This window comes from Lissotriton helveticus, chromosome 2_1 (assembly GCF_964261635.1).
Source record: "Lissotriton helveticus chromosome 2_1, aLisHel1.1, whole genome shotgun sequence".
NCBI classification, from domain to species: domain Eukaryota; kingdom Metazoa; phylum Chordata; class Amphibia; order Caudata; family Salamandridae; genus Lissotriton; species Lissotriton helveticus.
The window spans coordinates 1,907,586,753-1,907,614,645 of NC_136059.1; the positions used below are offsets into that span (position 1 = coordinate 1,907,586,753).

The 27,893-nt window shown below is 47.5% G+C and overlaps 1 protein-coding gene across 15 annotated transcripts in view; it reads right to left on the reverse strand.

The window, feature by feature from the left end:
* Window positions 1–27,893, reverse strand: part of BLTP1 (bridge-like lipid transfer protein family member 1) — a 2,102,388-nt gene that overhangs the window by 884,084 nt on the left and 1,190,411 nt on the right. For all 15 annotated transcript variants that reach the window (XM_078676841.1, XM_078676840.1, XM_078676839.1 and 12 more), the window contains one exon: window positions 1,903–2,008. In XM_078676841.1, the coding sequence (XP_078532967.1) occupies window positions 1,903–2,008 (106 nt within the window). The remainder of the gene's footprint in view (window positions 1–1,902; window positions 2,009–27,893) is intronic.

Here is a 27,893-nt window from a genome sequence, read left to right on the forward strand (position 1 = left end):
GGTATGGAATGGACAGGCGGCTTCTACCAGGAGGGAACTTCGAGGCGGCATTATATTCAAGGCCGGGCAGATACCCTCTCACCGGGCCCACCAAACACTCAGTACAAATGTGGCACATAGTGCAACGAAAATTGGGTTGGGCGGATACCCTGACCCTTGTGATCCCGCTATGGGCCTCCGAAAAACTGGGTACCTTGAGACGCAGGTTCCGCAACTGGGACCAGATAAAGATTTCACACATTAGAGATTTATGGGGTTCAGGGGGTGTGGTGTCCTGTGCTTCACTTCAACAGACATATGAGCTTGCACAAACAGAACACTTTCGGTACATGCAGGTCCGACACTCCCTCGAATCGAACATCCCAGCAGGGACGCTTCCCCAACCTCGTCCCATTAGAGGACAGACTACTGGATGGCCACCTCCCCGAACACGCCATCTCCCTCACTTACAAAAAAATCATTAACAACTCTCCAGATCTTTTGCAAACCCTGAAAAGTAAGTGGGAGCTGATGGGTTGGAAATAGATGAGGAGGAGTGGAACAGTGCGCTAGCATCCCCTAAGGAAGTGGCCATCTCGGCTCGACTCCGCCTGATCCAACTTAAGATTCTCCACCGGGTCTATATTTCAGGGACTAAACTGCAATTAATGGGCCATAATGTGGACGGGCTCTGTCGTAGAGGGTGTGGAGACATTCTTCCACACCATATGGGAGTGCCCAGTGCTCCAGATCTATTGGCGATGGATACACTAGTGCATGCGAGAGGTATGGGAGGTGGAGCTCCGGGTTGAGGCAAAAAGGTGTCTATTGAACATATGGGAGCCCACGGATCTGTCACCCCGTGGGAGGATCTGGGCCACGCTTGGCTTTGCTATTGCAAAAAGGAATATTGCTAGACTGTGGGGGGCTGCAGGGCCTCTAAAACATGGTCTCTGGAAGACAGACATGGACTGGTGCATGCTCCAGGAGAAGACAGTGGTGTATGTAGCCAGGGGGTGCCCACAGAAATGGGCCGGTATCTGGTCTAATTGGAATGAGTATAGGGGTCACATTTGCGAACCCCCCCCGATTGCCCGGGCTGACGAGCCACTCACACTTCTGAATGTACAATGATGAATTGTAAAGAACAATGCCGAAGGTACCCAACCCCTTACTCCCAATTGATTTCCTGAGGTACGATTGTATATCTTCCACTGTATGACTGTGATGTACACCACTGTTTCTTGAAAAGTTAATAAAGTTAAAAAAAATTAAAAATCATTGGGCTATTTATTAGCAACTCATTAGGCTGTGCATCTTAATATTTCTATATATGGAATAATGACTGCTGGCAAATCTTGGAGACCTACAAAACAATGAAGAGATTATTAGGAAAACATGAATGAACAAGACTAATACCGGAAAAGGCTTTTGATGTGTGGTGCATTATACAAATTAGTAGCAGCTGTTTATACATAAGATAAAAAGGACACATAAGGCAATGTTAAATAATGTCGGTAATGAGTGAAAAAAATGGGGTGGAAGTGGTTGCAGAGCCATGAAGAATCAGGACCATTGCCAGACTGGTTCTTAATTCTTCAACTGATTTCGCTCAAATTCCAAAGTTCAGATGAAAAAGAAAAGCCTTTTATAAGTACTTGATGAAAAACTCCTCTAGTACTAATTCACATACTCATAAATGCCTTTGTGAATTGCCTTCAAGCTGACAATAAAGTATTGATTTATAAATATGTAACGTAGTACTACAATGATTACTAGGTCACATACTCCTAGAAATATCATTGGATTGGTACCTACATCGGTTAATGAATACCTTAGATTGAAAAGGAATACCAATATCTGAAAAATACTAAATTAATTTAAACATATTAATGGTCCAAGTTTAAAGTAAACATAACCTACCTGAAACTTTCTGTATGACTTCATTGACCTCTTTCATGAATACTTTCTGAACAAATACTAAATGATTTAGAAGGTCTGTGGTAAGATTATGCTCAAAGGATCCAATCTACGAGAAAATCAGAAAATTATAATTCTAATATTGCAAAATAAACACATTCATTTGATGAAAATTATGCATTATAGCATTTCATAATCACTCACATTTACCAGGCTGACACAAATAAAAACCAGAATTTCACAAAGATCTTCCAAGTCAGATTTATATTCAACAAGATTACTTGTTAGCTTTGCAACCAATCACAATACAAAACACAATAAAACAATTTTACAATTAAGACAAATTAGAAATAAAATATACAGAGGTGATCAGGACATTGAGACTTTTTATCAAGAACTTATCAACAGTGGTCAAGAACATGTCTTTCCTGCTATTTCAATCTCAAATTCTGAACTGAATGCAAATATGTGGCACACCTGCCAGTCCATCCAGCATTCTCCTGATCGGCCAGGGCAATGGATACTCCATTCAAATTGCATCATATTGCAGAATATATAGAAAGATGGTGCCTTAAAAATGTACTGACTGCATAGTACAGAAGTGAACGACTAATGCTTTTCACCAGGTCTAGGTTATAGGCTCATTGTGAGAAAGTGCCATCTTTCTTGCATTGTGTGCCCCCACTTGTTGCTGAATTGCTTATGCACTCTGACTGAGTGTGCCCTGGGCTCTTGCCAATCAGGTGCCCAGGGCCTGTGTTCCTTCCCTAAAACTGTGTTGATACCAAAACCCAATTGGCATCTCTGGCCACATGTCAGTCCAGGGTAAATGGTACCCTAGGTACCCAGGGCATTGTGACCAGAGAAGACCCCTAAGGGCTGCAGCACTTATTGTGCCACCCTTAGGGGCCCTGTACCCTGACACACACACACTGCCTTTGCAGGCTAAGTGTCTTGGTGCAGAACTAAACAAAGAGTCGACTTGGCACACATCCCTGTGTGCCATGGCCACCAACACACTGCCCTGGCATACATCAGTCACCCCTCTAGCTGGGTACACTATGCCAGTGGTGTGGGCACAGGTGCATGAGCCCTGTGCCCCTACAGTACTCAGGGCCATTCCTGGGCACTGTAGGCTCAGTGATGCCATTAAGAGCATATGGTGCTGGGAGGTTGTCATTAAGAACTCCAGAGCACATAATGGCTACACTGAAGACTGAGAAGTATGATATTAAACTTCTCAGCACATTAAACCTGCACTGATGCCAGTGAGGGATTTAATGCAAAATGCATGACAGTGGGCATCTTAGAGATGCCCCCTGAAACCTAACCAACTCCCAGTGTCCTGACTGCTTTGCTACTGAGGCTGCCACCATCAGACTTGTTTCTGGACCTCTGGGTCGAGAGCCTGCCGCTCTCGGGGCCTGAAACAATGCACATCCTGGGACGATGTGCCAAGCCTCCTCACCCAGGAAGGGCAGGGGAAGCTTCAAAGGCATGACACCTTTGCGAGCTTCTCCAGGCCACTTGCTGTACTCAGCAACTGGCCCCCACCGGTTCTGACCCCCACTTTGATGGGAAACCCCAAGTGAGGAAACGGGGTGTGCCAGCCTCTGCCAACCCCACCCCTCAGGTGGGAGAGGCGAGGTGAAGCATATCTCCGGGCTACGGCCATCTTGAGGATTGGGAACCCTACCCATTCAAAGCTAGGCCCCTGCCTCCCTCCCACAGGAGAGTGGCAGGATAGGGGTGTACTCACCCCAGGGCAAGGGCCCATTTGTCCCTGCCCTTGCTCTACCTGTACCGCCCCTAAATGTAGTATTTAGGGGCACCCTGAACCTTCCTGCCTCAGATCCCGATTTGAATCAAGAACAAGAAACAAGAAGACCTGCCATGCTGCTACAAACAAAAGGCCAACACCAATTGGCTTGGCCCCAGCCCTCCCGGCCTTTCGATCATTAAAACTGCTCCTGCTAAAACCCCAGGATCTCCTACGGACAGCAACCTCGATAACCCCGGAGGACCTACCTGCCGTGCCCATCTAAAGACTGGGACTCCCATGAGCAGTGGTTCTGCTCAAACAGCAACAACCCCTGGTGCCAGCCAGGAACCGCGAATCCAGCACACACTGCACCCACCAAGCCCGGCCCGTGCCTGAGTGGACAAAGACCACGAGGACATCCCCCGGCGACTGTGACCCGGAATCCAGTGCACAAGGACCCTCCTCGACGATCCTGACGACGCATGCAGCCTCAGAACAAGGGACCCCTCCAACCGCGACTAGCTGAGGGTAAGATTAACCGACGCCAAAAGACACCCCTGCACCCGGCGCCCCACGGCCCCCTGTGCCCAACTCCTGGGTGTCTACCTATCCTCCAAGACCCCAACTTACCTCTTAAAGTGGTGGTCGCACCTGAAGAATCTCCGTCCCCGAGCCTGCAGCCTTTGGTCAACTTCCAAGTCTCCCATTGAATAACACTGGGCGCCCGAAGGCCCAAAAGCACCCTGCACCCAGCTGCCCGAGTGCCGCTGGAAGTGCAGCAACTACCCTACTCTACTTCCCCATTTGCCCTGTGTAAGTGACCAGGAGCTTAGCTCCCACAGCCGCGTGGTCTGCCTGCTAGCAGCCACCAACCGAAGGCACCCCTATCCTCCACAGGATAACATTGGGCCTACTCACTCTGCACCCGGCTGCCCGTGTGCCGCTGAGGTTGTAACAACTGTACTCACCTGACCCTGGGAGACCCTGATTCTACCCCGAGAACCTTAACTCTGCCAGCCGAGTACTTACCCAAAGACCGATAACTTCCTTTTCTCCATAGGGTAACATTGGCTGGGTTTCACTCAGAATGTCTTCTAAGTGTGGAGTTTTGCAACTTTAAAATATTCACTATAAATCAGCCGATCAACGAATTCCGAATTACTCACCTGTTATCAGGAGAGATCCCCGTGCTGTATCTTTCAGCCCAGCACTGAACCTGAAAAGTAATTATAACCGTGATTTACTGTTTACTCAATTTTCCTCCATAGGATTCCATTGTCTGGTTTTCACCAGAAAATCTTCTGTCAATTTTCCAAACTTAGAAATATTACTTAAAAATCGCCTGTATAACAAAAATTATTTTTTTCAACAGTTTACAGGAAATGCACCAGGGCTGATTCCAGGACCCAGAACTGAGTAAGAAAAAAATAAATGAAGTGATTTTATTGCATTTACTTAAAAACGTCCATTGATCTCAATGATGTTTTGTGTTTAAACTTGTGTTGCATATTGAAACAAATGTAACTTTTGCATTCCAAAATCAACTGCTATTTGAAAGTATTCAATTGCAACATCTCATTCTGAGAAAGTATTTATGATTCCTACTGTGGTTCTAAAATAAAGTAACTATATTTTTATATACAAAACAAGTGGCCTATAGTTCAGTTCTTGAGTGTATGAGACCATTTGCTGACTGATTGTGTAAAACAAATGCTTTACACTGTCCTCTGATACTACCTACTGCTCGACCAAGCTACCACTTTAGAGAGTAAGGTTATATTTAACTTTAGCCTCTGCCATACCTCTGGGGACTGTGGACTCTGTGCACAGTGTACCTAACTTTGGTCCAGTGTATACAGAGCCACTTTCTTACACTCATCCTTTATCAAAGGAGCGGTCTTGTGAGCAGCTGTAGTCCATTAACATGGCAGAATATTATACATAACCTGCATATAGAGTGTTTCCATGTTTTTTAAGTGGTTTGAGATGGTTGGGGGTTGTCTTCACCTTGAATATGCCTTTATATCTTGCCAAGCAAAGATCTGACTAGTTTCCAGACAGATTCTTTCTGTTTGCTTATTCTGGCAAGATTATCTGATGATTAGCTAGAGATCCATCTGATCCCGGTGCAAAAGTAGAATTCAGTTTTTTGTAAGGAGTTGCTAGATACTTACAATGCTCTTTCAAACAATTGTTTCTAGCAAATGACCAGGAAATTAGCAGTCTGGGAAACATGATTTTTTTATGCGTAACTGACTGGACATTATCCTGGTCCCCTTCCTAATCAGTTAAGCTATGTTCATTTGTAGTAGGTGTAAAGGAGCATGGATCAACAAACAAGTTCTTCAGTAACAATCATTCTGGTGAATACTCTAAATCAAGTTCCTAAGCTTTTGAACCTACTCCAGCCAATGGACACAGAAACCTGAAATAGTCTACTGCACTGTTAGGAGGCACCACAGTTCTTACTCAATTTGGGTTCCACTTTAGATATGATATCAGGGAGTTGAACAGGGCATCTTGCTTGTGCACCAACATCAGTTACCTGTCCTTTTGTCACAGGCCTTCAAAGGAGGGAACAAGACTGAAGGCATTGACAGTGTACCCAAACTAACTTGGGACATTATTAACGGTTGTATGACCACTCCGCCAAATGGAGAGGCATGTGAGATTGGTGAGAAGTATGCATGTAGATAAGTATCCACCAAAGGGATTGTCACCAAAGGTAGGCAACTTATTCTGCTGATAGATACTTCCACCTGCAGATTCCTCACCTCTTTACTTAATAGTTACGCATTACCTCCCAGGAGAGGAGTCTGAGGGGATGGTAAAATCAAAAAGCCCTGCAACATAGATCTTGCAAAATGGTAATTTCTGTGGACATCAGTATTCCCCTGCTGGATATTGGCTATGCAGCAACTTGAGCTTCATGCCATACTTTCACAAGGCTTTACTTTTTGAATTCAGACAGTATGATGAAAGTATGGACTGAACCTCAAGTTGCTGCATAGTAAATATCTGGTATGGGAATTCCCCTAAAAACTGCAGAGTAGGAAACCTTTGCCCTCGTGGAATAGGCCCTAATGCATACAGGATGCATCTTCTTATCAGGGGATTGAGGGCATATAAGATCTGAATGCAAAAAACAAACCAGCAAGAACTGTCCACTTCTGACTTGCCTTGCCCCTTTTGGATCTTGCCTAACCTAAAAAAGTTGGTGATAAGACTTGAAACTCATGGATCCTGCCAATATAAAACCTGAGAGCCCTAACGCGGTTCAGGAGGTTTAGAGTTTTCCTCCTCTTTGGCAGCATGAAATGAAAGATGGGTAAAACGTCAGCCAAGTGATCGATTGACCCTTGTGAAGCACCCGACATCGCCATCGCCATCCCAGACGGCTACAAGATCATCCGAAGGGACCGCATCAACCAGACCGGAGGAGGCATCGCCATCATCCACAGGAACACCATCCGCATCACGACCAACACCGACGACACCCTTGCACCCGCCGAGCACCTGCACTTCCAGGTCCACATCAACCCCAAGACCACCCTCAGAGGCACCCTCATCTACAGACCCCCGGGTCCACGCACACAATTCAGCGAAGACATTGCCGACTTCATCAGCCCGCACGCCCTCCTCTCCGCCGACTACATCCTCCTCGGGGACCTCAACTTCCACCTGGAGAACAACAACGACCGCAACACCACCACCCTGCTGGACAACCTCGCCAACCTCGGACTCAAGCAACTGGTTAACACCCCCACCCACTACGCCGGACACACACTCGACCCAGTCTTCTCATCCTGCAAGGACATCGCCTTCAGCCACACCACCGGACTCAACTGGACGGACCACAGCTGCGTCCACTTCAGCTTCAGAAGGACCACGATCCACCACCACCAGCAACATGCTGCACGGAGAAGCTGGAACAAGATCACAGCCGACCAGCTCGCGACTTCCCTGAGCAAGAACCCACCCACCAGCGCAACAAACCCAAGCCAGGCGGCCACCAACCTCGCGAAGTGGATCAGCAACAGCGCAGACGATCTCGCCCCTCTGAAGACCCCGCCTAGCAGACCCGGTAGCAAGAAAGCCCCATGGTTCACCGACGAACTCAAGAGTTCCAAGAAGAACTGCCGAGCCCTCGAGAGAACATGGCGCAGAGAACCTACACCGGACAACATGACTGCCCTCAAGCTCGCCACCCGAAAACACCACCAACTCATCCACGCCACCAAGAAAACCGCATTCAAGGAACGACTGGACAACAACGCACACAACAGCAAGGAACTCTTCAACATCGTTAAAGAGCTCTCCAACCCCAACGCCGGAAACAACGACATCACCCCTTCGCAAGACCTCTGCAACTCCCTAGCCTCCTACTTCCACAACAAGATCGCGGACATACACAACAGCTTCAGCACTCAACCGACGCACGCCACGACTGAACCACCGCCCCCACCACCACCCTCCGCGCCTGGACCCCGATCAGCACCGAAGACACCGTCCGCACGATGAACTCCATCCACTCCGGATCTCCTACCGACCCCTGCCCTCACCACATCTTCAACAAGGCCGACGCTGTCATCGCACCCCACCTGCGGAACATCATCAACACCTCCTTCGACACCGCTACCTTCCCGGAGAGCTGGAAGCACGCCGAACTCAGCGCTCTACTAAAGAAACCATCAGCCGACCCCACCGACCTCAAGAACTACCGCCCCATCTCGCTGCTCCCATTCCCTGCTAAAGTCGCCGAGAAGACCGTCAACAAGCAGCTGGCCGCCTTCCTCGAGACGAACGGATCCCTCGACCCCTCGCAGTCCGGCTTCCGGGCCAACCACAGCACCGAGACCGCCCTGATCGCAGCCACCGATGACATCCGAGCACTGCTTGACAGCGGAGAAACAGCAGCCCTCATCCTCCTAGACCTCTCCGCGGCCTTCGATACTGTCTGCCACCGTACACTAGTGCAGCGACTCAGCAACGTCGGAATCCAGGAGAAGGCACTGGAGTGGATCATCTCCTTCCTCGCCGGAAGGACACAGAGAGTCCGCCTCCCCCCGTTCAGATCTGAAGCCAGCGAAGTCCTCTGCGGCGTTCCTCAAGGCTCCTCGCTCAGTCCAACCCTCTTCAACGTCTACATGAGCCCCCTCGCAGACATCGCACGCCAGCACAACCTCAACATCATCTCCCACGCCGACGACACCCAGCTGATTCTCTCCCTCACCAACGACCCCGCCACCGCCAGAGCAAACCTTCACGAAGGGATGAAAGAGGTATCCGAATGGATGAAGAACAGCCGCCTGAAACTGAACTCGGACAAGACGGAAGTCCTCATCCTGGGATCCTCACCCTCCGCCTGGGACGACTCCTGGTGGCCCCCCGCCCTAGGCAGCGCACCCAAACCAACAGACCACGCACGCAACCTAGGCTTCATCCTGGACTCCTCCCTCTCCATGACCAGACAAGTCAACGCCGTCTCCTCGTCGTGCTTCAACATCCTGCGCATGCTACGTAAGATCTTCCGGTGGATCCCCACCGAGACCAGAAAGACGGTCACCCAGGCCCTCGTCACCAGCCGTCTGGACTACGGCAACTCCCTCTACGCCGGAACCACCGCCAAGCTCCAGAAGAAACTCCAGCGGATCCAGAACGCCTCAGCACGTCTCATCCTGGACATCCCCCGTCGCAGCCACATCTCCGGACACCTGAGAGACCTGCACTGGCTCCCGGTCAACAAGAGAATCACCTTCCGACTCCTCACCCACGCACACAAAGCCCTACACAACCAAGGCCCAGGATACCTCAACAGCCGCCTCAACTTCTACGCTCCCAAACGCCAGCTTCGATCGACCGGCCACGCCCTTGCCGCCGTCCCCCGCATCCGAAGAGCCACCACAGGGGGACGGTCCTTCTCCTACCTCGCCGCCAAGACATGGAACTCCCTCCCGACCCACCTCCGCCTGACCCAGGACCACCTCGCCTTCAGGAAGCAACTCAAGACCTGGCTGTTCGAGCAGTAGCGGACCCCCTTCCCCCAGCGACTTGAGACCCTCCGGGTGAGTAGTGCGCTATATAAATGCTTTGATTGATTGATTGATTGAAATTAAGTGACCACATAATGAATGAAAGAAAGCTTAGTGTGGGCTAAACTTTATTTTTTCCCAATGAGCGAAAAAAAGCAATGAAAAGAGACTTGACATACAATGCTTGCAGCTCACCAAATGCCGAGGTGTTGGTAATTAGAAACAGTCTTGACAGGTAACTATGCATGTGAGAACATCAATGGAGGACCAATTTAGAAACCCACTGTAGCATACCAAACAGACAGGACAGAAACAAAAGTTAAACAAATGGGAGAATCCTTTCAAAAAGACTATGGTAACAGGAAACCTAAACAGTCCCAGATGTGCAAGGCCTTCTGGCACAGTGTCCACCCGCTTTGTTTGTTGAAATACTACATGGCGGTAGTGTGGTCAGCAAGGACCTTTATCAGCCTCTGCATGATAGGCAGCAGAAAGCTACCAATGCCAAGCGAATGACCCACAGTTTCAAAAGAGTCTGCTGGTCTTCACTTGTCCCAGAAAGCCTCTCCAACACAGCAGTAATCTGTCACCATGGAGTGGTGTAGGGAGATGGGTCATCTGCAGTTTCTCCTTGGAAACCTGGTTGGAGTTTTACAGGTTACCTCCCCTGCTGGACCCATTGAGATTTCATATCCTAGTGCAGAGCCCATATATACCATCTGGTGCAGGAGGTCAATAGGCCAGAAAGTGTCTAAAGCCACCCTCACTGACATCCAGAACCAAGGTCGAATCATTGGAATCATAGCCTGAATGGCCTGGACTTTGTGATCCGGCGAGAAGGCCTGAAAATGAACTGTATCCAAGATGGCTTTAATGGAAGGGAGCCTCTAGGAAGCGGTCAGGAGTAACTTTGGCACATTGAGCTTTAATGACTAAGATATTAGTAGGTTCACCGTCGTCTGGAGGTGGACCACGACTGACTATGGCCAGCCAGGCTTGCTTTCTACAATAGTCAAGGTAAGGGAAGATTGGTACCCATGACCCGCAAAGGTATGCTTTGACAACCGCCATCACCTTACTGAACACCCGAGGGGCATGGGTGAGGCAGATAAGGAGCGCAGCAAGCTAAAAATGCTACTGTCCAACCATGAACCCTAGATAGCGCCTGTGAGCCTGCACAATGGGTGCATGTAAATGGGGGTCCTTCAGATCCAACACTTCTACCCAGTCTCCTGGCTCTAGCACTCACAAAAAGCAGACAAGAGTGAACATCTTGAATTTGTCCTTCCGCATGAAGAAATTGAGAGATCGGAGATCCAAAAAAGGGCATAGGCCTCTGCCCTTTTTCAGCACAAGAAAATAATGTAAATAACATTCAGTTCCAGTCTCCCAAGTTGAGACTCTCTTTGGCTTCTTTCTCCAAAAAAGCCTAAATTTCCTTCAGCAAAATGAACAAAGGCTCCACCGAAAACTTCTCTGATGTAGTCGGAAGAGGTGGTGGAACAAAAAGGAATGGCAAGACATAGCACAATTGGACTATCTGCAGGACTGACCTGTCAGAGGTTATGGCTCGCCATATATGGAGAAAATGTCTAATTCTGTTTCCCATAGAGTGGTTGTTTGCCACTAAGCGCAAACCAAACTAGAAGAGGTGTGGTGCAGCGGCCAGAGCAGCTGATTAAGGAGCTTGGGGATCACTGTTTAATCCTCAACGCCGTGAAACCTTAAGGGGTGATATGTTCGCGCTTTACAAATATGGATTATTATAATAGCTTCGAGGCTGCTGCTGAAGGGGCTATGGACTGGGAGTCGCTGTCTCTGTGGGCCTAGACTCTCTCTGCTGGATCCCTGAACCTGAAGAACTCGGTGCCTGTTTTGGGGTGGTAGACCTAGATGCTGCCTGTAGGCAAAACCCTTAACAATGCCTCTAAATGAGGAATATTGCTGGGGATACTGCCTTACACATGGGAGAGACCAAGGTGGCTCAACTTTCTTTAAATCGCTCTAGCTCAGAGTCAGCCTTCTCACAAAAATGTGAGACCAGTCAAAAGGTATATCCATGAGTGACAACTGAATGCCACCCAAAAAGCCTGTGGATCCCATTCGTGTGTGGAGTTGGAGCACCACACTAGTTCAATCAGCTCTGCGTAATATTAGGTCGTGTCGACTCCTGACAGTATGATATATTTGGTTGTATCCTGGCCATTTTGAACGGTCTGTGCCACATTGGTGCATAATTACTTTGGCGACTAGTGGTAATATATCTGCATGGGAGTACCCAACCAGCAAATAGCTAGCGGTGAATGACCAGAGGGTGTGGCTAGCTGATGAAAGGATCCTATTTCTATACGCCTAAATGTTAACACCTTTCTGTTTGAGGAGTTGCAGGGAAAGAATTGAGGATTAATCCTGCTAGGTGAGGAATGATATCAGGCTCTCAGAAGTAGGATGCTGCATCAAGAAGAATGGGTCATGAGGCACGGATCTGTGGCATCATGCCTCCTGCTTTTCACAGATGGATAAGATCAAGGTTTAGCTCAAATACTCATGAGGGTTTATACCTGGAAGACGAACGACTATTAATGTTAGACTAATGGGTGAAATTGAGCATACATAGGAAGAGTTAGCAGTGGCATCATTAGCCACAGAGAAAGCCTTCAACACTGTGGCCTGGCATTACCTGTTTGCAGTGTTGAAAGCAATTAACTGTGGCCTTTGCCTCATCAAGATAGTCAAATTCCTGTACAGTGAGGCTGCTGGTAAGGGTCAAGACAAATGCAATAACAGAGGCATAGGAGCTGTAGCAAGGCGCACAGTAGGGGTGTGTTTTGTCCCTGTTGCTGAATGCTCTGGTCATGGAGCCTATGGCATATTAACTTAGGTTAGACCTCTCGGATTAGGAAATAAAAATATATGGCCGGAAACACCTGGTATCATTGTATGCGTATGACTTTTTGTTTAACTTCTTTACCCAAACAATGCCATGCCACAAACTGAGAATATTGGAGAGGTTTGATGAACAGTTGGGTTTGTGTATAAATAAACAAAAGTAAATGTTGTTCTCACAGACACTTCAGTTACTGTTGATACTGTGGACAACGGTGCCATTTTGATACCTAGGGACAATGTTGACTCACACAGACCACAAATGGCTTGACTTGAACACTGATAAATTAATAGTGAACAGGCAAAATTCATTAGAATTCTGAGTCTTGCTCCCCTTGTCAAAGTTAGGAAGACTAGCTATAGCAAAAATTGATATATCTATGGGATCTTCGGGTGTTTTCAATCAACTGAGGTCAGTATAGAATGCTGTGACTGGGGAAAGAAAAGGAGTAGTCATAATGGATATCTTAAACAGCTATGAAGAAGGATATTGAGGGTTCCAGATCTCGAAGCATATTACATACCAGATCTATTACAGCTTGTGGTCGGCTGATTTGATCCAGAGTGGAACACAGATAAGGAACTACTAGGCGTGCCATTAACAATTATTGAAAAATGAAACTTTGATAAGAGTCCAAACTAGTATTGAAGGCTCCTTACCTAGTGAGAGTCAAGGTAGTGGTTTGGAGTTTTTTGCGGTCTAGAGCAGGTAAAATGATGGTGTGCACCCAAGAAATACCACTGTGGCAGCTGCCATAGTTTGCGAATCTCATTGCAGATATGGATATGACTAAATGGAAAATTGAGGTTTCTTAACAGCTGGCTGCTTATTTGAACTTGGTGTCCTGAGCTGAGGCGGCGACAAGGAGCAATGGATGCATTTAATATAAACAGAGTGCAGTTCCTCCATTATCATGCCCTTCGCCAGATGGTGAAACGAAAATAGGGGGATATTTAAAACACTTCACAGGAGTCCAATGTACTGAGCCTGCTGTGAGAGCCGATCAGGGCGAGGATGTATCATTAGATTGTACATTGACCTCAGAGATGATACACGTAAGCAAGAGCATAGTACAAGAGAACATGGGAAACTGATTGTTGTGTACAATACACAGATAAATAGTAGATAGATACATAGTTAAACAGTGGCAGGGTGCCCTCACACTTATTGGTGAGGCATCTAGCTACGCAATGTTTCACCTCATGCAATTTAACATTATGTATAGAACGTATGCGTTACCTGCAACGGTCCACAGGATTACTGAATATAAATATTTTCTGTTCCACGTGTAAGGATAGAGAGATCGTACACTTCCATGTGGTATGGGAATGCTCACACACAGCCAACATTGGAGGCAAATGGTTGATCGGTATGCAAGCCACACACAGATTTAAATAAAGATGCTTCCAAAGATGTACCTACAAGGCATTGTTGCAGCTAGCACCAAGAATAAAACTAAAAGGATATTTGAATAATTTACTTTGTTGCTAGCTAACAGATGTATCACAAAACACTGCTTAACACTTGAGAGACCCAGCGTTAGAACACTGAGTTAAAGATTTCATTGAATGGACTTTAGCAGAAGAAATTTATAGGAAATTGGTTATAAATAATGAAAAATTGCAGGAAGTTCTTGAGATCTGGAAATCGCTGCCTGGGGATCTTATTTATCCCCCAGATGCCACATAATCATTTCCATATGGTGTTACTGGCATTTGTGGACATAAAGTCAAATAATGTATTAATAGTATCCTGGAATCAATCAGTAGATTTGTAAAGCACTACTTGACATTCATAAGGGTATCCAGGCGCTGCACAGTGTGCAATGTACATATGAGGGCAAACGTGTCTGTGTACCACGCTCAGATATTGCCCTTTTATATGACATGGCATGTATAGTTTGTTATTGCTTTATAAACCTCAATAAACTGTGTTAAAAACAAATACCTGTAAGGGTATCACACAGGGCTGTGTTGAACAGCTACAAAGGTTTAGATGAGGTCTGTTTGGGTGGAGAAACTTCCTTGAGAAAGTTTTCACCTCAGCAGAAGCTGCAAGTCCAGTACTTCAGCTGCTCGTCAGCTGCTCGTCTAATTACTAGGACGGATGAGGCTGAAATGGAAGAGGAAGGGGGAGAAACCAAACCTGTGTCAGGGAAAGGGTCAAATCCACTATCCTCTTGTAGATCCAAATAAAAATTGACATCATATTGTAGGGACAATTCACACCCATTATCACCAAACTCTGGTGGACTCTAATTAGAGCCGGGTCTGTAATATTTGGGAGCACTGGAGAGTGCCTCCTAGGCAAAGACACTCTTATTTGAGTCAGAAAGTACTGATGCACTGAATCTGTGCCGGGATGCAACTTCAGTACAGGTTGAAACGGTTTAGTGTCAGATAGGACAATGGGATTAGCGTCCACCTTTGGTGACATTGGGGTAACATCAATGTGGCAGGAACTGGATTGGATTGTGGTGCTGGGCATTGAGACCACTCCAAAGTCAGAGCTGGACCCGAAGTGAGTTCAGGAGTCACAGATGAAACTGATGGCTGACCCTGTGGTGTGATCTGACTGGAGGCTTCTGTGGATCCGTGGGGCCTAAAGTCACGCCAGAGGGAGCTGGTAGGGTTCCAAAAATTTGAAGCATGGCCTCCTTAAATACCTCAATCTTTTGGGGTGTCAGCAATGGTCCCGGAAATTACAGGGGGCACTTGGGTCAGCTGTGGAATCGGCTGCACCGTGGGGGACCAGGAGAGAGATATTGAAGCACCTTCACGTCCTTGTCACATCTCAGGGGAGTGGAATGGCTGGGCCGAAACCCGCTAAGACTTACCCAAAGACTTGGAGTGTGATGATGACTTGTTAAAGAAGAGGCCCCAAGAGCAGGAACTGGTCCGCCTCCTTGATTTCGAAGGAGAATGGGTCTTAGGCGACTTCCTGAGGTGTTTGTTACAGTTTGGCTTTGCACCCCTGGATTGCCTTTGGGTGCATCAGGGCACACTCCTCAGACAGCTTTGAGTGGTGGCTCGAACAGAAACACTGGAAATGCACCTTGTGGAGTTCTGTCTGGTTGCGGCAGTCCCTAAAACGGATTAAAGCATGTAGCTTTAGGAGGGGACATGTTCCCTTGCACACTGGAGAGACATTATGTGAGATAAAGCTCAAATTAATTACAAAAGGGCAGGAGCTAGTTCCGGATCCACGTAAGAAGACGCAGAGAAAGAAAGAAACTGATGTCACTACGGTTTAGTGGCATCTATATGCTGCTCCAGCTGTCACTTTTGGGTGTAGAAGTGAAGCAACATGACACCTACCGGCACATAGGGGCTATGCTGAAAAATCTTTGTGATCAAGTCTGGCACGATGGTGTATTTTAAAGGTGAGGAATACGCAGTAAAATATATTGATCAGAATTATGCCGATAAAATAGCAAAACATTGGGGGGCTGCGGAGACACCGGACATAGAGGAATGGAGAAGAGGTCTAGATCTCTACATGGTGGCAGAAAGGATAACATATAAGGCGAGAGGGTGCCCCAAAAAGTTCCGGAGAGTCTGGGCGAAATGGAGGCAATACCATGGTCTTGAGGGAGGGCAGTGAGGTGTGATAGGCCGAGCATGGAGGGCTAACGACAGGAGTGAGACCAAATATGACCTGGTAAATACATGAGGGGGGAGGTGTACAACATCAAGGAGAAATTTAAAAGAAAAGACTGGAAATGCAATGTTCTGTGGGGAAGTGCTGGGAGGGGGGAGGTGGTGTGGTGCGAAACTCCGACCGTAGGGCGGATGTAACAAATATTGTGGTGCAAAAAGGGCATGATGTGGCAATGTGCATGTTGGGGAATGTTATCTCAGTTACACTGGACACAGTTGGGGGGGGGGGAGGGAGGGTACTGAATAGTAAAATGCAGGTTACCGACTTGTCATGGAAAGCCCGAAATGATAATAAATATACAATGTTCGGCTGATTGATCAAAGCTGCGCCGCCCGGCCTCCGGGATGTGGGCTGATGGGCCGTGGTAACAGTTATAACCTATATTGAATATGCTACGTACCAGTATGCATCTGTTCTTGGCATGTAGGGCTGCTAACATTCATATCTTAGCATTAGATCGCCGCCTAGTGTTGGGTCCGGATGATCGCACATTGTTGTCCTGGAAGAGTCTTCGAAGTATCCTGAGATAGGTGGCTCCTCCCCTGGACTACAGTGCGCATGGGCATCGGCTCCATCCCCAGATTGTTTTTCGCCATTGTGGCAGAAGATGGAGTGAAAAGTGTAAAGGATGTCCATGCTAATGATTGAATACAATAGTATATCTGCAGCTGCGACAGGCACCGGGGAGGAGGGTGGGCGATATGAATGTTAGCAGCCCTACATGCCAAGAACAGATGCATACTGGTAAGTAGCATATTCAGTTCGAGGCATGTGGGCTGCTAAATTCATATCTTAGCATAGAATACATAGCAGTCCCTCCATCAGCGGCGGTTGCCCGTGCCAGCTGCAGAAACCTGAAAGAGTGTCTTGAGAACAGCCTGTCCTACAGCAGCTTGCTGCTTGGAATGCACATCAACACAGTAGTGTTTTGTGAAGGTATGTGGCGTAACCCACGTGGCTGCTCTGCAAATGTCTTCTAAAGGAATGTTCCCTAGGAAAGCCATGGATGCCCCCAATTTGCGTGTGGAGTGCGCCCTTGGGGCTATTGTTAAAGTGCGCTTGGCCTTTTGGTAACAGATTTGGATGCACTTAATAATCCACCTGGCTATTCCTGCTTTGGAAATAGGGTTGCCTTTGTGTTGTGGTGAGAAGGCAACAAACAGTTGTTTTGTTTTCCTAAAGTGTTGTGTCCTGTCGATGTAGTACATCAACGCCCTCCGTACATCTAACGTATGGAGCATTCTTTCCGCCACCGTTTGTGGGTTTTGGAAGAATGCAGGCAAGTCAATGGTTTGGTTGAGATGAAACTGTGACACCACCTTTGGAAGGAATTTGGGGTTAGTGCGTAGCACTACCCTGTTTGGATGAATCTGTATGAATGGCTCTTGAATTGTGAGTGCTTGCAGCTCACTGACACGTCTCAGTGATGTGATAGCAATAAGGAAAGCCACTTTCCACGTTAGGAACTGGAGTTCACACAAGTGTAGTGGCTCAAAAGGTGGTCCCATCAGCCTGGTGAGGACCACATTGAGATTCCACACTGGAGCTGGCGGCGTTCTTGGGGGAATGACTCGTTTCAGACCTTCAAGGAAGGCTTTAATAGCAGGCACTCTGAAGAGCGAGAGATGCTGCCTGTTCTGGAGGTAAGCCGCTATGGCGGATAGATGTATCCGAATGGAAGTGTACGCTAGCTTGCACTTGTAAAGATGTAACAGATAGCAAATGATGTTAGGGATAGATGCATCTAGCGGGTATATGCCATTGGCTGTACAGTGAATGACTAAACGCTTCCATTTCGCCGCATAGCATGCTCTGGTAGTTGGCTTCCTTGCCTCCTTGATGATGTCCATGCATTCCGGAGGTAGGTGAAGATAGCCAAACTCTAGGACTTCAGGAGCCAGATCGCCAGGTTGAGCTGTTGCGGATCCGGATGCTGAATGTCGCCATGGTTCTGCGTCAAAAGCCTGGGCGTTAGGCGCAGCCTTTGATGCGGAACCACTGAGAGTCCGAGAAACGTGGTGTACCATGCTTGGCGCGCCCACGTTGGAGCAACTAGGATGAGTGTCATCGAGTGCTGCCTTAGTTTTCTCGCCACCAGCGGTATCAGAGGTGTTGGCGGAAAAGCGTACGCAAATTTGCCTGACCAGTTCATCCATATCGCATTCCCCTGCGACTGTGGGTGAGGGAACCTGGCGGCAAAGTGTTGGCATTTTGCGTTTTCACTTGTGGCAAACAGGTCTATCTCCGGATGACCCCACTGCTGGAAGTACGGGCGGAGTACTGATGGATGTATCTCCCACTCGTGCATTTGATGGCTGTATCTGCTGAGCAGATCCGCCATCAGATTGTCCTTGCCCGGGAGGTGTTCTGCCATGAGGAAAATGTTCCTCTGAATGGCCCACTTCCACATGCTCTGAGCCAGTTGAGACAGGTGTGGCGAGTGGGTGCCCCCCTGCTTTTGAATGTAGTACATCGCGGTCATGTTGTCCGTCCGGACTAACACTACCTTGTTGGACAGATGTACATTGAAGGACTTGAGCGCCATGAAGATTGCCATCAGTTCTAGATAGTTGATGTGCACCTTCTGTTGCAGCGTCGTCCATAGTCCCTGCACTGTGTAAGTGAGCAGATGAGCTCCCCATCCTTGGAGAGATGCGTCCGTTGTCAGGGTAATCTGTGGCACTGGCTCTTGGAACAGTCGGCCCTTGCAAAGGTTTTGTGGATTCCACCAATGCAGAGAGTTGTACGCCCGACTGGTAACCAACACTAGGTCTGTCAATTGTCCTTGAGCCTGTGTCCACTGATTTGCTAAGCACTCCTGGAGCGGACGCATATGCAGACGTGCATGAGGGACTATGAAGATGCAGGAGGCCATCATGCCAATCAACTGCATGAACACTCTTGCTGGAAGCGAGTGTTGTGGTCTGAACTTGTGGATTAGAGACTGCATGCTGTCTATCCTGACCTGGTTTGGCTGAGCCATGGCTGTCAGGGTATTGATCGTCGCGCCCAGAAACTGCCGGACATGTGCCGGCTGAAGGTGCGACTTTGGGTAGTTCAGCGAGAAGCCTAGATTGTGAAGGAGGTGAATGGTAGTTGACATGTCCGCGGCGCACTGTCGTTCCGACTTGGCTTGAACGAGCCAGTCGTCCAGGTAGGGGTAGACATGGATGTTCCGCCTCCTGAGGTGCGCCGCTACTGTCGCCAGACACTTCGTAAACACTCTCGGGGCGGTAGTCACTCCGAAGGGTAGGACCTTGAACTGATAATGCTTGCCTTGGATAGTGAACCTGAGATATTTTCTGTGGGACGGGTGTAGTGGAATGTGGAAATAAGCATCCTTGAGGTCTAAGGTTGCGAGGAAGTCCCCTTGGTTTAGCAAGGGAAGAATCTGTTGCAGCGTGAGCATATGGAAATGTTCTGACAGTATATACAAGTTGAGGGGACGCAGGTCTAGAATGGGTCTGAGAGATCCGTCCTTCTTGGGAATAAGGGAGTACAGGGAGTATACCCCTGTGCCTTCCTCCTCCACCGGCACGAGCTCGATTGCGCCTTTTTGCAGCATCACTATTACCTCTTGCTGCAATAAGTGCAAGTGCTCTGCGGACATAGGCCGTTGCCTTGGTGGAATGTTGGGTGGAGTGGACTTTAACTCTAGACAATAACCGTACTGGACCAGTTTCCGCACCCACCTGTCTGTGGTGATGTTTGTCCAGACTGGCAGGAACTGCTGGAGTCTCCCCCCGACAGGTGTTAAATGGTCGGGGGGCAGTGACAGAGAGTCACTGTTTGTTTGGGGCAGAGGAACGGGAGTTGTTGTTTCCCCTGCCACGTCCTCTGTTACTGTTTGCTCGGTAACCCCCTTTGTTCTGCTTGGGGAACGAGGATTGTGCTCCACCTCTGGAGAATTGTGACTGTTGACCCATCTGTCCTCTGGTGACTCCACGTGCACCTGAGCGACGAAAAGTGTTGCCACGGAATTGTTGTGACTGGAGGGCTCCCATAGACTTAGCCGTTTCAGTGTCTTTTTTAATCTTTTCAAGGGTGGTGTCAACATCAGGACCAAACAGTCTCTCAGGATTGACGGGCTGATTGAGGATGGTTGTCTGAATGTCTGGTTTGAACCCCGATATGCGGAGCCACGCTTGTCGTCTGAGCATGACGCTAGTGTTAATAGCCCTAGCTGCAGTGTCCGCAGCATCAAGTGCACACTTAACGGCTGCGTTGGAGATGAGCTTCCCCTCCTCGATAAGCAGTTTGGTACCCTCTTGGAACTGCGGAGGCAGGTGTTGTAAAACCTGTTCTAGGGTGTCATAATGTGACCTATCATAGCATGCCAATAGTGCTTGTGTGTTCGCAATACGCCAGAAATTGGCGGCCTGCGCAGCCACTCTTTTGCCCCCTGCCTCGAGCACTTTAGACTCCTTGTCTGGGGGAGGAGCTTCACCCGTTGTCTGGGAGTTGGCCCTCTTCCGGGCATTTGCGACCACAAGAGAGTCTAGTGGCAACTGTCCCCTAATATATACAGGGTCTGCAGGTGCTGGCTTGTATTTCTTCTCGATGCGTGGATTGACCACCCTCGCCCTGGTAGGTTCTTTAAAGATTTCCGCAGCATGCTTAAGGACACCTTTGAGCATAGGAAGTGTCTTGACAGTCCTCTCCGAGACTGAAAAAGTGTCAAACAGAAAATCTTCCTCTACCGGGTCAGCATGCATGTCTACATCATGATTGGCAGCTGCCCGTTCAATGAGTGCATGAAATCCTGCAGAGTCTTCAGTAGGTGACGCCCGTGCACTGAAAGGCTGTGGGTCTTGCCCCACATTCTGGATCCCTTGGTCACCTATGTCGTCATAGGGATCTTGCTGTTCATCGGGATCATTGATGGGGAAAGAGTACTGGTCATCTTGGCCATATTCCTCCCCATCAGAGTGATTTGGGGAAGGGGTTGGACTCCTTCTAGGTGGGGGCTGTACAGGCTCAACCAGGGCTGGAGTGTCCAGTGCAGCCTTTTTCTTCTTCAGTGGGATGACATATGAGTCCACTGGTTGAGAGGTGATTTTCCTCTTGTAAAGGGAAAATTTGCCGGTTTCTGCGTCGATAAAACGCTCTGAATTGTCCCCTGAGTCGAGATGTCGATCGAATACGCCAGCAGGCGTGGAGGAGTGTGATGGCTTTGGCGCCGACTTTGGCGCAAATGCTTTTGGAGCTTCTTTTGGTGGTAGAATGAAGAGAAACTTTCCAGCAGACTTTGCCGGCATGCCCATTGGCTTCTGGGGCGACGGCGCCGTATCCGACGATGCAGAGGCCTTTTCTCGAAGCCGTTGGAGTGAAGTGGCGATGAGGGATGCGTCACCCGCAGCAGCACTTGGCGCCGACGAAGAGGCCTTCACTTTGCCTTTGGTTCCGACGTCCTGCTGGGCCTTCGGAGTCTTAGACGTCGATGCCCCACTTTCAGACCGATGGGATGTGCTTCCGCTTTTCGATCCGTGTGATTTAGCAGCTTCCGTCGGTACCGGAGTCTTGTCGCCGACCTTGGCGGACTTTGACGGCGTTGATCCGTGCCGTGCGGCCTTCTTAGAGGATGCCTCCTCCGCTGACTGCTTCGGCACTGTCGAATCGACAGCCTTCTTCGACTTCTGTGGACCAGACGTCGTTACCGCATCCGAACCCAATGGCGGAAAAAAACAATCTGGGGATGGAGCCGATGCCCATGCGCACTGTAGTCCAGGGGAGGAGCCACCTATCTCAGGATACTTCGAAGACTCTTCCAGGACAACAATGTGCGATCATCCGGACCCAACACTAGGCGGCGATCTAATGCTAAGATATGAATTTAGCAGCCCACATGCCTCGAACCAGTATATAATCGGCAGATTGGAAATGTAGCTCATGGGCGGGTGATATTCGTGCTCTTCCTGCAACAAAAATAAAGTTTAAAAAAAAAAAAAAGAATTATGCCGATAAAAGATGATATGAGAACTAGTAGAGATTTGTATACCTTACGAGTACTGTTTGCTTCAAACAAAATTCCTTTGCCATAGCCTGGACATTTGTTATTTTTTCTTCGGAGAGGAAAGCCCTCCCAATTGAGATTTCAGGATTGCCCCTATTAACTGCAATCTTGTCACAGGGTAGAAGGAAGATTTCGCTGTGTTCAAGGTCACTCCTAGTTCTTGGAAGAGACTGATGCAGGCAGCTGTAAAGGCACACGCATCTGTATTTTACAGAGCCTGGACGAGATATTTGTCCAGCTACGGAGATAACCTGGTGACATGGTCTTCAAAGGAAGTCAGCTACCAGTGAAAGGCACTTCGTACAAATCCAGGGAGCAGACTTTAGTCCAAATTGAAGAAAACTGAATTGATAATGCTGCATCTCTCTTGAAATTTGCAGGTACTGCCTGTGATTTGAATTTATCAGGATGTGTAAATATGTATCTTGAAGATCCAGGGAGGTGAGGTACTCCCCAACCTGCATGATCAGACTGGCCTCCTAGAGGGTTGCCATTCGGAATGATGGTTTTCAAGGACCTTTACTATGGCTCCTTTCAGAAGCTAATGCAAGTGCATATCATTTTCTGGGTAGAAGAGTGGGTGGTTTATGTATACACTTGCGCATGTGACCAAAATGCACTGGTTCGAGAATCTAACATGTTATTCATGTTAACATAGTTAATTTTCCCCAAAAAACAGCAAAAGCAGAGATTCCTTCCCCTGATCTGGAAGCACTGGGGCAGGTGGGGTGGGAGGATGAGTAAGTCAAGTTCTCTTCTGGGTGTCCTGAGAGCATGGATGGATGTTCCTCCCTTCGTTAATGATGTTCTGCTGTTACTTTGGCGTAAACCTTTTATGGAGGAGAAGCGTTGATTATATGCAGACTGTCTTGGAGGATAGTAAGGACTTCCTTGGCCTTTGCATTGGGAGAAGCTCTGTCTGTAGGTGTGAGATTTCCGTGAGCCCCCAAATAGATTGGAAGCGGGGCATTTGAACAGTACACCTCCAAGGGAATGTGCATGTCCGTACTTCATGTTCTGTAGGGCATTGTCTGCAAACTTTCCCAAAAAGGTTAGGCCATTAAAAAGGCATGTCTAAAATGTTAACCTGGATGTCCGGATATAAGGATGTTAAACTAAGACATTCTTGCCTGCATAAGATTACTGCTCCAGCTAGGTTTTGAAAACCTGTATTGGAAACATGTGCTGCGGTGTTAATGATTGAGCTGATGCATTTACACCCTCATTGATAATGGTGCTAGCCTCTCACCTTCAGTCTTCTGTGGTAAGGCTGATAATAAGTGAAATACTGGGCCTTATCTTTGGATCACGTCGATCCAAGATGGCCAAAGCATTTGCAACTTTTATGGATGTTACAGCCATAAAGCGGACAATGATCCTCAAATAGTCTGTGCATCTGCTGTCCACGTCTCGAGGAGCTGGAACCAGAATGACAGGGTTTTTTTTATATACGCTGAGCTGCTACTACAATGACGGAGTCAGGCTTCAGGTAGACAGTCAAGCATGTTCGCGTATATTCTGGTGCTTCATATTTGTTTTTCAGGTGGGGTATGACTGCTTGAATTGTGGCTGGTGAACCCATTAGTTTGAAATCTTCTGACCAGACGAAATCCAAGTTCAGAATGAATCATGCGATTTTCCAAGGTTTTTCCTTGAAGTCATATAGAAACCATTGTTGCTTCAAAGAATCTATGGGAAAATCAAACTCTTTTGCTGCCCTCTTAATTGGTGTGTGGAAGTGGGTGAGGTCATCTGCAGGCAAAGCAAGTTGTCTAGGCAATTTGCTTCCATCTTTAGGATGAAAGTAGTCTTGCCACTCACATCATCATTAGCATCATCCTGCCCATCCCTCAAAAGCTCACCTTCTTCATGCACAACTAATATACAGTCTGAGTCAGACATGTCTGGTGCCCCATGTCCCTATGGGTTGGTGGGATTGGGCACTGAGCCGAAAATGGATTTAGCACTGTGAAAGCAGGTAAGGCGGAGGAAAGTGGTCTCTAAATTTGCAGTAGGGGTGGTGGCAGAAGTGTTGGCATGTGGGGAGGAGTAGGTGGCATTGGTGCTGTTGGTGGCTGAGGTTGAAGCTGCTAAGAACGTAACTTCAGGAACGTGCGCACCATCTTTTGCAATATATCCATGAATGTCCCAAGTACCTGCATCATAGCTGGGTCCCTGTATGGACGCCAAGGTTAAGGATGATCAAAGCCGCCCAGGAGGCCTGCGAGGGTCTGAAGCTCTCATGCTCCTGGTAACATCCTTCATCCTCAGAGTACCCACTCAAACTTCAGAAATGTATTGTGCTTCCAACTGCACAGAACTGTAGGCTGTCTGATGTCTTTTCAAGTTTGGATGCTTACATGTGGTCCGGGTCTACTGCTGTCCGATGTACAGGTCACTGATTCCGGAAGCCACAATGTCCCCCCACACTGGAATATGTGGTAGGCAAATGCCTTTGCGAAGCTGCTATCTTCTTAGAAGAATAAAAACGGACATAAAAATCCTCCTTTCTGGATGAAGACCTCAAAGGGTTGAAGACAACCAGGAGTACAGAATCTAAATGTGGAATTATTCAGGAGCAAGGAGTCCAGATCAGCAAGTTGAGAGAGCGAGGAAACAAGTAAAGGAACATAACTTTGTTGCTTCATACCCTCTGATCATAATGAAGTATGTATAAAGTAAAATAACAGGAAATGACATCAAACATCACACAACAGGAAACCCATAGGATTGGGAAAATCTGAAAGGAATGAAAGAAGAAACACCCATAGTAGAAAAGAGAATGAAATTCTGACGTGGACTTGATGCGGAAAAGCATTAAAAGGCAGCAGCAAATCATCAACCAGGTGATTGCCATTTTGGAGCAGGAGGAGCACGGGCTATGAGCTCAGAAGAACAATGGAAGGCAGCTCCAGGTGAGTCAAACTGACAGCCTGCAGCTGCTGGCTTCATGTGGCGTCTTCGGAGCCACAGGAACCATGGGACCATCCCAGGTGCTGCAGTTTCGCAGGTCTGCGAGCGGTGGAGACACAGCAACCTGAATCAAGCAATTCTGAATCAAATATAATCATAAAACTACAAAAGACAGACCCCATTTTGAGCATGTTAAGCTAGCACGCATGCCTTTGGACCACAGCCCGCACATCATTATCTTTCACGGGACTCATGAAATCCAAACAATGGCTCTGCTAATACCCAAGGCGACAAGTCTGGTACCAGTTCCCTTTTATTTACATTAATAGGCTTGACAGTGAATGTGCAAAATAAACATGTAATCAGAGTTGACATTTTCATTGTCCTGGTTCATACTGGTTATGTCTTGAACTAAGTGTAAAGTCCTCCTCTCTAGGGTAAAGTCTATATATACTTCATGAATTGACCACAGAATCCGAGAAGTCTTTGCCCCAGGTTATCGCGAGAGGTCATGATAGAAAGGCTGAAGCATCTTTCCTTATGCTGAGAGTTGATACAGAGAGGAGAGAAGCTGAGTCGAGCTGATGTGTGTTTTGCATCTGAGGGAACAGTCTCTCTCAGACAAAGTCTATTAACCACAGCTTCTTCACTGTGAACAAGTATGCAGTGCGCTGAATCCCAATAAATTCTAGAGGCAAGTTAGCATTGCTCTCACAGTGTAGTGCATATAAGTAGTCTTTAGGCTGCTAGGAACACTGCAATCATGTTAGAAATGTTAATATGAATCTCACCGCTAGTGACATGTTAGTGGTGTTCTAATTATATTCTGTGTGGTTTATACTCCTGCACTAAGGAACAGAACAAGATTGCCAAAATAAATGCTTTAATATATAGCGTCTTTTCTTAGCACAGTACCTGTGTGTGCTATTCTACAGAGCATATTGAGTTTGAATTGCCACTTCGTCCCTGTCCCCTTTAGGGGACTGTTCGTAACAAACAAGTTACGTACTTTCTGTAAGGCCTTATCGGGTAGAGACAGGATCTAACTGCAGACTCCTGATCTTAGAATCCTCCCCAGGCACCAGACTGGATACTGAAACATTTTCAACAATACCTTTGCACGTCAGTAGAGGGTGTCAAGCAACTCCGACAGCAATGTTGACTCCTGAATGTGACATCAACTGAGCCCAATTAAGCCCTCCACTGATGCACTGACATCAGTTTCTCCTGTGACTATTTATGAGCCAACAATGCGGAGCGACTTAAAAGAACAGTCTCTGGAAACAGTGTGCCAAAAAGTATAAGATCTTGTGTCAACAAGTACAGATTGAAATAACTGTAGTAGTATGCAAAGAGGGGACCTTGGAGACAACTAGGCCCTCAGTTTGCAGAGCGGGGATTATGGGTGGGTTAATGAAGAATCTGCAGCTAGATCTTGTCTCTACCAGATAAGGTGTTACCAAGAAAAAAACAAAAAGTAATCGATTTATCTGATAAAGACATCTAGCCATAGATACCCAAGCAATACCATCACCGGAGGAGGGGCTGTGAACTGACTTCAGAAAAGAGTTCCAATAGGAGACGATGGTTCAAAAGACCGAAAGAACCAGATTTGCCCAAAAATTATCTGTGAAGCAAGATGCTCACTGCAGGACTGACTTCCAGGAAGGACTATGGGAAGCCCGCAGAGAATAGAAATCAATAAAACCGTGAGAAGCAGGGTATAAAGTCAGTAAAAGAGACAACCCCCAAAAGGGATGCAAACTAAAATCGAGGAATTCAAGCACAATAGCCCGTATAGTCTAAGCTCACAACCAAATGGAAGGAGCATACATAGCGTGCTCAGCCGTGGCAAACTACGAATGAAAAAGAGCACCCATTGATAGTTGAGGGTACTATCCTGAGAAACAGAGTCGAAAAAGGGAACCTCCAATCATAGAATGGTGGAGAAAGAGAAGAGAGAGCAATGAATGCTGAAGAGCATGGCTAGAAAAATTGTAAGAAACTGCTTATAGTGAGAACCTTGATAAATATTGTAGGAAAGAAGAATATGCTTTCATGGTTACCCCCACATTTTGCTAGTGCCAGTATGTTTTTTTGACTAGTCTGACTGGGATCCTGCCAATCGGGACTCCAGTCATTGTGCTTCCTCCCTAAATTGACTATTGTACGTAACTTCTGTACCTCCATAATTGGCTACTGGTGTACCCTTGTAAGCCTCGAGTATGTGGTACCGAGGTGCCCAAGGCATAGGTACACCAGGGGTCTCTTATGGGCTGCAGCATGTATTGTGCCACCCACGAGAGACCACTCAAACTGTGACTACAGGCCTGCCATTGAAGCCTGTGTGAGTGGGTACTAGCACCCCTCCCAACAGATAGAAGTTCTCTTATATCAAAGGTCACTGCACTTAAAACCTATAAGTCAACCCCCTGGCAGGTCATCAGTACTGCAGGCATGGCACATGCTTGTAAGTGTGAGGGTGTCCCTGCATGAGCAGGATACCCCTACAAACCCCAGATTCTATTCCCCAGGCTTTGTAAGCACAGTCAGCCATTTTAATACATATAGTGGACATCAGTCATTACGAGATCTCTAACTATAAAGTGGATGCACTGAACTCGGTCATGTTTGGTATCAGACATATTGGAATCATACCCAAAAAACTGATTCCCGTGTTGGAAGTATGATCCCATGTACTGGGGGCCCCCTTATGGTACCCCTCTG